A 10,960-nucleotide genomic window follows, 5' to 3' on the forward strand; every position below is an offset into this window, starting at 1 on the left:
AGATAGATATTTGGTGGAGAAAAAAGAAAGTGTTTTTCTACTGTTCTCTCTCTCTCCTGCCAGAAGAGAGAGAAGTTACAGCAGGTCGGCAAGAGGGGGTGGGGGGCAATAGTCAGATGGGCCGCTTTTTTTTTTTTCATGCATGTGGCCGGGACCCTGACTGCAGTACCACTAGTACTGCTCTGATGGTGGCCCTTAATGTTAATGCACCCTGGGTTCTATGCAGCCAACTCCAACCTGCCTTGCGGTGGGCTCTGGTGAAGACCATAGAGTAGCCTTAGACTCTGCTGATCAGAGTAATGACAGATTTGAGGTAGCTGATTATTTGCACGCTTAATCCAGACAGTCTCCAGCTGCCTTTGGGGAATCGCTTACAGGGCAATTACATAACTTGCACTCTGGGAATTGCTCAACTAGTGATTTCATTACATCCTGTACTACCTATACTGTTTTGCCCTCTATCTCTATTACATGTACTAAACTGCTCTCTGCCTGTACTACCTATATTAAACTGCTCTCTACCTGTACTACCTATATTATACTGCTCTCTACCTGTACTACCTATATTATACTGCTCTCTACCTGTACTACCTATATTATACTGCTCTCTACCTGTACTACCTATATTGTACTGCTCTCTAACTGTACTGTACTGCTCTCTACCTATATTGCACTTTCAACTTATCTACCTGCGTAACTTTACTGCAATATACCTGGTACATGCATTGTACTGCTCTCTACCTTACTAAATATACTGTTCTTTTCTCTATCTGTACCACATGTACTGTCTTGCTCTAAACCAGTGCCAGAATGTGCTACTTTTTTGGACAACAGGTAAGGGTGTCTCAACTTTAGTTTTACTGTACCCATTATAAACTGTGCTGGACTTAGAAATAGCTCTTGCCTAGGGATGGCCTTAAGTTGGATGGTGCCCTGTGCAGTACTATTTATTGATGCACCCCTTCCCCTTGGTGCATCATATATTGCCCAAATAATACAGTGAAACTAGAGACTGTAGCTGCAAACGGTGCAGCTGCCATTCCATAGGTTCAGGCACCAAGTATAGGCTTGTTAGGTGCAAGTGTAAGGGTTAGTGGGTCCCCTTTAGTGGTGCTAAGTAATGCACCCGGTGCAAATTCACAGGTAGCATCCCCTTAAGGTTGTCCCTGCTCCTTTCCTCTACATGGAATGGGATTCACCAGCTTCAACCAGCTTTTTCTTACTTTTATATGTATATGAAGTCTTGGTGTAGAGGAGAAGGATTTGGGTTCCTAGAGCACTGGGCTGACTTTTCATTGGGGTACAAACTGTGTTCTGCAGATGATTTGCACCTAAATGGAAGGGGGTCCGCTATGCTGGGGGAGAGAATTCTAGCTGGGGTGGTGGAGTATTTAAACTAGGGCTGAGGAGGGAGGTCAATGTAGAAAAAAAAGGGGTAGCCAGGTTAGAGAGGGGTCAGACTATATTGGTGGGGGGAGAAACAGAATGTGAGGAGAGGACTAGACTACAAGATAAGGAGATCCTTTCGTTACAAAACATCAGTGTAAATAAAAAGGCCCAAATAATGTTAAATCACATTTCTGATAATAAAAGTGAAAAACTGACAGGCAAGTTAAAGTGTATGTTCACAAATGCCAGAAGTCTAGCAAGCAAAATGGGGGAGCTGGAGGCCTTGATACTGGAAGAAAATATAGATATAGTAGGTGTTGCTGAAACATGGCTGGACTCTTCACATGACTGGGCTGTAAATCTACAGGGTTTTACACTTTTTCGGAAAGACAGGACAAATAGGAAAGGTGGTGGTGTATGTCTGTATGTGAGAAATGATATGAAGGCGGGTGTGAAAGAGACAATAGTGGGTGAATACTGTGAGGAGGTTGAAACCTTGTGGGTGGAACTAGAAAGGGAGGTAAACACTGAAAAAATTACTTTTGGTGTAATCTATAGACCCCCCCAATATAACTGAGGAGATGGAAGTTCAGCTAGATAAACAGATGGAGCGGGCTGCACAGGCGGGTACTGTAGTGATAATGGGAGATTTTAATTTCCGGGATATTAATTGGTGTCATGGTTCAGCTTCAACTGCAAAGGGGAGACATTTCCTCAACCTGTTGCAGGAAAATTTTATGGGCCAGTTTGTGGAAGACCCGACTAGAGGTGAAGCTCTGTTGGATCTGGTCATTTCTAATAATGCAGATCTTGTTGGGAATGTCAATGTTCGTGAAAACCTCGGTAACAGTGATCATAATATAGTTACATTTTACCTATACTGTAAAAAACAAACGCAGGCTGGGAGGGCAAAAACATTTAATTTTAAGAAAGCCAATTTCCCCAGGATGAGGGCTGCAATTCAGGATATAGACTGGGAAGAACTAATGTCAAATAATGGGACAAATGATAAATGGGAGATTTTCAAATCTACTTTGAGTTATTATAGTGCAAAATTTATTCCTATAGGTAACAAGTATAAACGACTCAAATTAAATCCCACATGGCTTACACCTTCTGTGAAAGGGGCAATACATGACAAAAAAAGGGCATTTAAAAAATACAAATCTGAGGGTACAGCTGTAGCCTTTGTAAAATATAAAGAGCTTAATAAAATCTGTAAAAATGTAATAAAATTTGCAAAAATACAAAATGAAAGGCAGGTGGCCAAGGATAGTAAAACAAATCCCAAAAAATTCTTCAAGTATATAAATGCTAAAAAGCCAAGGTCTGAACATGTAGGACCCCTAGATAGTGGTAATGGGGAGTTGATCACAGGGGATCAAGAGAAGGCAGAGTTACTAAATGGGTTCTTTAGCTCTGTATATACAACAGAAGAAAGAGCAGCTGATGTAGCCGGTGCCAGTGCTGTTAATATATCAGTTGATATACTGAATTGGATGAATGTAGATATGGTCCAAGCTAAATTAAATAAAATAAATGTGCACAGGGCCCTGGGACCAGATGGGTTACACCCTAGAATTCTTAAAGAGCTTAGTTCAGTTATTTCTGTCCCCCTTTTCATAATATTCAGAGAATCTCTAGTGACTGGTATAGTGCCAAGGGACTGGCGCAGGGCAAATGTGGTGCCTATTTTCAAAAAGGGCTCTAGGTCTTCCCCGGGTAATTATAGACGAGTAAGCTTAACATCCATCGTGGGGAAAATGTTTGAGGGGCTATTGAGGGACTATATACAGGATTATGTGACAATAAATAGCATTATAAGTGACAGCCAGCACGGTTTTACTAAGGACAGAAGTTGTCAAACTAACCTAATCTGTTTTTATGAAGAGGTGAGCAGAAGTCTAGACAGAGGGGCCGCTGTGGATTTAGTGTTTTTGGACTTTGCAAAGGCATTTGACACTGTCCCCCATAGACGCCTAATGGGTAAATTAAGGACTATAGGTTTAGAAAATATAGTTTGTAATTGGATTGAGAATTGGCTCAAGGACCGTATCCAGAGAGTTGTGGTCAATGATTCCTACTCTGAATGGTCCCCTGTAATAAGTGGTGTACCCCAGGGTTCACTGCTGGGACCACTATTATTCAACTTATTTATTAATGATATAGAAGATGGGATTAATAGTACTATTTCTATTTTTGCAGATGACACCAAGCTATGTAATATAGTTCAGTCTATGGAAGATGTTCATGAATTGCAGGCAGATTTAAACAAACTGAGTGTTTGGGCGTCCACTTGGCAGATGAAGTTTAATGTAGATAAATGTAAAGTTATGCATCTGGGTACCAACAACCTGCATGCATCATATGTCCTAGGGGGAGCTACACTGGCGGATTCACTTGTTGAGAAGGATCTGGGTGTACTTGTAAATCATAAACTCAATAACAGCATGCAGTGTCAATCAGCTGCTTCAAAGGCCAGCAGGATATTGTCGTGTATTAAAAGAGGCATGGACTCACGGGACAGGGATGTAATATTGCCACTTTACAAAGCATTAGTGAGGCCTCATCTAGAATATGCAGTTCAGTTCTGGGCTCCAGTTCATAGAAAGGATGCCCTGGAGTTGGAAAAAATACAAAGAAGAGCAACGAAGCTAATTAGGGGCATGGAGAATTTAAGTTATGAGGAAAGATTGAAAGAATTAAACCTATTTAGCCTTGAAAAAAGACGACTAAGGGGGGACATGATTAATTTATATAAATATATTAATGGCACATACAAAAAATATTGTGAAATCCTGTTCCTTGTAAAACCCCCTCAAAAAACAAGGGGGCACTCCCTCCGTCTGGAGAAAAAAAGGTTCAAGTTGCAGAGGCGACAAGCCTTCTTTACTGTGAGAACTGTGAATCTATGGAATAGCCTACCACAGGAGCTGGTCACAGCAGGGACAGTAGATGGCTTTAAAAAAAGGTTAGATAATTTCCTAGAACAAAAAAATATTAGCTCCTATGTGTAGAAATTTTTCCTTCCCTTTTCCCGTCCCTTGGTTGAACTTGATGGACATGTGTCTTTTTTCAGCCGTACTAACTATGTAACTATGTAACTATGTAACTTGTCTTACCTATTTTTTCTTCTTTGTAGAGCCAAAAACAAATTAATAGTGTATTTTCAGTGTGAAAGCTTTTAGAGAAATATTTAGAAGGTAAAGAAAAGGGAAACACAAAACAGAATATTTAAGCAATATTAAAAAAAGAGTGCAAACAAGTGACAAAACAGGAATCAAATCAAGACAGACAAAAGGCATAATGATAATAGTCCCTCCATACCTACATATATAAGGAAATATCTACTTAAAGAGGCTCTGTCACCAGATTTTGCAACCCCTATCTGCTATTGCAGCAGATAGGCGCTGCAATGTAGATTACAGTAACGTTTTTATTTTTAAAAAAAACGAGCATTTTTGGCCAAGTTATGACCATTTTCGTATTTATGCAAATGAGGCTTGCAAAAGTACAACTGGGCGTGTTGAAAAGTAAAGGGAGTATCGCCCTCAAGCGACAAGCCTAATTTCCCAGCTACCTAACGAAATAAATAAAAGGTATTTCTTTATTAGCTACTTATAGCAAGACGAACACACACACAAATTTAAAATTCTCACTACCAGGAGACCGGATAACAGTATCTTGCCTTTGGTGCAGGCATAAGGCAGCTACCGATAAGGTACGCATTGACAATTGTAGTAAGTTAAATTGCTTGACAATAGTCAACTAAATAGATAGCAAGGTGAAGCCGGTCAGTGGTAGGAATTAAAAAGAATTTGCAAGGGGGGGCTTGCAAATTCTTTTTAATTCCTACCACTGACCGGCTTCACCTTGCTATCTATTTAGTTGACTATTGTCAAGCAATTTAACTTACTACAATTGTCAATGCGTACCTTATCGGTAGCTGCCTTATGCCTGCACCAAAGGCAAGATACTGTTATCCGGTCTCCTGGTAGTGAGAATTTTAAATTTGTGTGTGTGTTCGTCTTGCTATAAGTAGCTAATAAAGAAATACCTTTTATTTATTTCGTTAGGTAGCTGGGAAATTAGGCTTGTCGCTTGAGGGCGATACTCTCTTCTCCTGTAACTTATTAGTGTGCCTGCCAGCTACCTGGGGTCTCTCTCATCCTTTTGTGTTGAAAAGTAAAAGTACAACTGGGCGTGTATTATGTGTGTACATCGGGGCGTGTTTACTACTTTTACTAGCTGGGCTTTCTGATGAGAAGTATCATCCACTTCTCTTCAGAACGCCCAGCTTCTGGCAGTGCAGATCTGTGACGTCACTCACAGGTCCTGCATCGTGTCGGCACCAGAGGCTACAGTTGATTCTGCAGCAGCATCAGCATTTGCAGGTAAGTAGCTACATCGACTTACCTGCAAACGCCGATGCTGCTGCAGAATCATCTGTAGCCTCTGGTGTCGATGTGTCCTCGCTCGTCTGACACGATGCAGGACCTGTGAGTGACGACACAGCGTAATCTCTGGAGAACACGGCTGTGTCTGCACTGCCAGAAGCTGGGCGTTGTGAAGAGAAGTGGATGATACTTCTATACACAACGCCCAGCTAGTAAAAGTAGTAAACACGCCCCGATGTACGCACATAATACACGCCCAGTTGTACTTTTACTTTTCAACACGCCCAGTTGTACTTTTGCAAGCCTCATTTGCATAAATACAAAAATGGTCATAACTTGGCCAAAAATGCTCGTTTTAAAAAAAATAAAAACGTTACTGTAATCTACATTGCAGCGCCTATCTGCTGCAATAGCAGATAGGGGTTGCAAAATATGTTGACAGAGCCTCTTTAACCAAAAAGACAAACTTGACATAAAACAAACACAGTTTCTGTTTTCTTTTTTATATATTTAAATTCAGTAAAGCTCTAAATTAAATCCTGACTTCCCACAATGCTTGAAATTCCGAAGGTGACTGCAGTTATGCCTAATATTCCACTCATTATTTGTCATGGTCTGCTAGTGTCATCTGAGAACTTTCTATTACTGACTAACCAAAAATTGTCAGACTAGATAAAGGGTATCTGTAGTTTGCTTAATGCTATTTAATATACACACTGTCCAGTTCTGCTTACTGTAGCTCCCCAATTATGTGTCTTATGGGTAGGCAGTGATATAAGTGTTAAAAAGCATGTCCTGGACACAAATGGTACAAGTGCAACTTTCCAATATACATCCCATTACAATTTTGCCTCCACACACAACAGTTTGATTGATTTTACAAAGACAGTGGCCCAGATCTTTGTTAAATCCCTATGCAAAAATATTGCCCAGCACATGCATACATCATGATCTAAAAGAGAAATATAAATAAAAAAAATTATATATATATATATATATATATATATATATATATATATATATATATATATAAAATCTCTCTAGACACATACACACTATATGTATATTTTCTATTATGACTAACTAGAACTTTCATTTATTTTATTTTGAAACTTGCTTTAACCCCTACCCGCACGAGTAAGTAACTATACGTCGTTGCGGGAAGTTACTTCCTGCACGAGGATGTACAGTTACTGAGTCGTTCCCGGTGTACACAGCCTGTGGCTGTGTGCGCCGGGAACCGGGATAGAAGCTGGCCCTGACAGCTAACACACCCGAGTTACCAGCAACGGAACCCGATTAGCGTTCTGATGCCGGCGATCGATGTGGTCGGTGGATTTGTACAGATCCACCGATCACATTGTTTTAACTGTAAAAAGTTTTAGAAACCGTTCCGGGACTTGTAGTTAAGTCCGGGAACGGTTACAAAGGTCCCCCTGCCTTCCCCCATGCCCCACGTGACTGGCAATGGACTGCCGCTATTGGTCCATTGCCAGCGAGAGCTGTGATTGGTGGGTCTGTTCAGACCCACCAATCAAAGTGCACTTTTAGCCGGGGAGGGGTGAAAAATGCCCCCCCCCCCACGACAGCTTACACATGTCGTAAAAGCGGTCCAATGCCGGCGATCGATGTGATAGATGGATCTGTACGGATCCACCGATCCTCCCTAAAAGTTAGGAAAAGTTTTCAAAACTGTTCCTTTGCTCCCTATCCCCCTCCCCTATGTCCCTCCCCCTCTCCCCCATGTCCCATGTGACCAGCAATGGACTGTTGCTATTGGTCCATTGCCGGCGAGAGCTGTGATTGGTGGGTCTGTTCAGACCCACCAATCACAGTGCGTTTTCTTGCAGGGCGGTTGAAAAATACAGGATACAGGCTCTGATCTCTTAGTTGGTGTTTAGTAGTTGGAGAGATCAAAGCCCGACATCGTGTTGTCAGTGAAAATAGTGAATAACCCCTAATTTTCACTTCCCCTGTTCCCCACCACCTCCCAGTGTATGAGGGAGATATTTTTTCTCTTTTTTGATCACAAATAATAATTTGATTTAGTTCGTCAGTAAGTGTCAGTTAGTCAGCGTCAATCCATTGTCAGTGTCAATACGTAGTGTCCGTGTCAGTCAGCGTCTGTGTCCGTTAGTAAGTTTTACTAGCTATAAAACAAAATAAATAAAATCTTTGTTAGACTTTGTTACAGTTCTCTGAGCTACGTGTGTGTAAACACTACATACACATATACATATATATATATATATATATATATATATACACACACGCACACACACCCCCCAAAAACGGCAGCGAGACTTTACACCGCTGAAGAGGCGTATGCCATGATCGCGTCCGATACGGACTCAGCGAGAGGTGAGGAACCACAGTTCTTTCTCTCATCCTCCTCCTCCAGGGAGAGTAAGGAACCTCCTCATAGTCGTAGGAGGGTTAGTGCCCAGGTTCTGCCTGACCCTGAAACAGTCGATCTGCCTGACCCTGGTACAGTCAGCAGTGATTGGTCAACCCAAACCAATTACACCCCCCAAATCCCAGAATTTACTGCTGCAGCAGGCATTCACATACAGACAGAAATGCTGCCTATTATTGGATTTTTCTAATTATTCTTGACAATTTGATCCAGCTCATGGTTGATCAAACTAACATTTACGCCCAGCAGTTTATTTCGGAACACCCCAACGCCTTTCATGCCCAGACCAATCGGTGGCAACCGACTAATTGTGAAGAAATGCACAAGTATTGGGGGTTAGTCCTCAACATGGGTCTCACTAAAAAGCCTGAAGTGAGATCCTACTGGTCCACGGACGTTCTCTATCATTGTCCGCTGTACCGCAATACTATGACCAGATCCCGCTTTGAGGCCCTCCATAAATTTCTTCACTTTAGTGACAATTCCCAATGCCCCCCTGCGGATGACCTAAACTTCGATAGACTTTTTAAAATTAGGCCCCTCATTAACATTTTATCCGAAATTTTTTCATCAGACCTATAGATGAATCCCTGGTGCACTTGATGGGCAGGCTGAAGTTTCGCCAATATTTACCAAATAAGCGCGCCAGGTACGGGATAAAAATGTACAAGCTGTGTGAATCGGACACCGGATACACACACGCTTCCACGATGAAGCCTGTGTAAATTCATGGGGGGGGGGGGTTGACCTGAATGATTAGGTGTTGAAACCATATAGTGCCGTGAGAAAGAGTAAAATTTGGTACAAGAAATTGGCAGTGTACCTTGTCCAGCTGGCACTATATAACTCCTTTTTAATTTTTAGGAGAGCTGGCAATCCGAGTACATACTTGGAGTACCAAGAGAAAATTATAAAATTTATTTTATTTGGAGACGAGGTGGGGGAAACGTCTGCTGCTCCAAGTAATGTTTGCCGAATTGTTCCTGGCCAGCACTTTCCTAGTGAAGTGCCTGGCACAGGATAAAAAAGGCAGGGCACAAAAAAGGTGCCGTGTCTGCACAAAAAGGGGTATCCGTAAGGATACCACATATCAGTGCGACACTTGCCAATATAAACCCGGACTGTGCATGAAGGAGTGCTTCCGCATCTACCACACCTCCCTGGATTAAAAATGTTGTACTTTTAAAACCCCCACTTTTATCCTCTGGATATATCAGAAATGTCCCTGATGGGAAAACCCCTTTAAGGGTAATTGATTTTTTTTTTAAGATCATGTTTCCTGATGTTTTAACAGGTCTATTTATGTACAAAGATTGTGCATTATGAATCTATTTACTGTGCCTAAATTGCCAGCATGACCATGAATAGCCACTTTCCAGAAATACAATTTATTTTGTTCTTAGCCTAATATTTTTAGCCAATATACAACTGCCAAAAGGCGCATTATGTTTTGTGTAGTAAGTGTGTCTCAGCACACAAAGCTTTAAGCAGGCATGTATAAATATTTCTTACCATTAAAGACCAGGTATAAAGCTCTGTGAAACTCATCTGTCATATCGCATAGCTGTATACTTTAATTCTGAGTTAAAAATAACAGCAAACCCCTCCTTCAAATCATTGTTCATCAATGATGAGATCACTACAGAGTCTGTGTCTGTAAGGCAATAGTGCCTTATTGGCTGAAATCCAGTAACTGTAACTGAGAACTTCATTCACTAGACATAGGCAGAAATTTCAATGGAATTAAATGACATATAACAGCTTGTATTTAACGCCACTAACTCCAATACCAACACACGATTGAGATCTGAAACACCAGTTGTCAACAATCTACTTCCACCATCATATTTGTCCTCGTACACGCTGGACTTAATGGCTGTCGCCCACAGGATAAAGCTGCAATGTGGTGCAATGTTTTTTGCATTGCTGGGATGCGTTCTCACCTGTGTTAGCACTTTTGTGCCACTCTGGAAAAACCTGAACCTAGATCTGAATGAGATGGAGATCTGGACCTCTGGACTGTGGCAGACATGTGTGGTGCAAGATGAAGGTGGCATGGAGTGCAAAGACTTCGATTCCTTTTTGGCATTGTCATTGCCACTTCAAATGGCAAGGATTCTGATGTTTCTCTCTGATGGATTGGGGATCATTGGTCTTATAGTATCTACTATATGTTTAGAATGTCTGAAGATTGGAGAAAGAGACACAAAAAAGAAGCTAGCACTTCTAGGTGGGATTTTATTCTGGATCTCAGGTATCATTGCTCTAGTTCCAGTTTCTTGGATAGCTTATGATACAGTCCAGGAATTTTGGGATGAGACAATCCCAGAAATTGTACCAAGATGGGAGTTTGGAGAAGCTATGTTCATGAGCTGGTTTGGCAGTTTTTTCCTTATATTTGGGGGCTCACTCTTATTCTGCTCAATACCATCTACAAATGACCAACCATATGTTAACTATCTGGGTAAAAATACTCTTGGATTATATGAACCTGCATCTATGCAAAATAGATGCCCGGATCTGGTCATCTGAACTGTATGAAACTGAGAAGAACCACTTATAGCCTTCATGAGGACTTTAGGAATCTAGAACTATACATTTGAAAGCACTTTTTTCATCCACAATGGGGACAGATTTATATGCACCTAGCAGGGTACAATGGTGAACGTATTTTATATGGATCTGTATTCATTTTAGAGGACCTAAAATAATTTTGTGATATTACATGTCTATTTCTCAAATACATATTATACATCTC

At 41.1% G+C, this 10,960-nt stretch overlaps 1 protein-coding gene across 1 annotated transcript; it reads left to right on the forward strand.

Moving 5' to 3' along the window:
* The first annotated feature begins 10,074 nt into the window (after positions 1 to 10,074).
* On the forward strand, positions 10,075 to 10,734 carry LOC142736489 (claudin-24-like). The gene has a single exon (XM_075849648.1). The coding sequence runs from the start codon at positions 10,075 to 10,077 to the stop codon at positions 10,732 to 10,734; it is 660 nt and encodes a 219-aa protein (XP_075705763.1).
* The last annotated feature ends 226 nt before the right edge of the window (positions 10,735 to 10,960 follow it).

This window comes from Rhinoderma darwinii, chromosome 1 (assembly GCF_050947455.1).
Source record: "Rhinoderma darwinii isolate aRhiDar2 chromosome 1, aRhiDar2.hap1, whole genome shotgun sequence".
Lineage (NCBI taxonomy): Eukaryota > Metazoa > Chordata > Amphibia > Anura > Rhinodermatidae > Rhinoderma > Rhinoderma darwinii.

Excerpts from the sequence above, each read along its gene's own strand:
- LOC142736489 (XM_075849648.1), top strand. The coding sequence starts at position 10,075 with ATGGCTGTCGCCCACAGGATAAAGCTGCAATGTGGTGCAATGTTTTTT.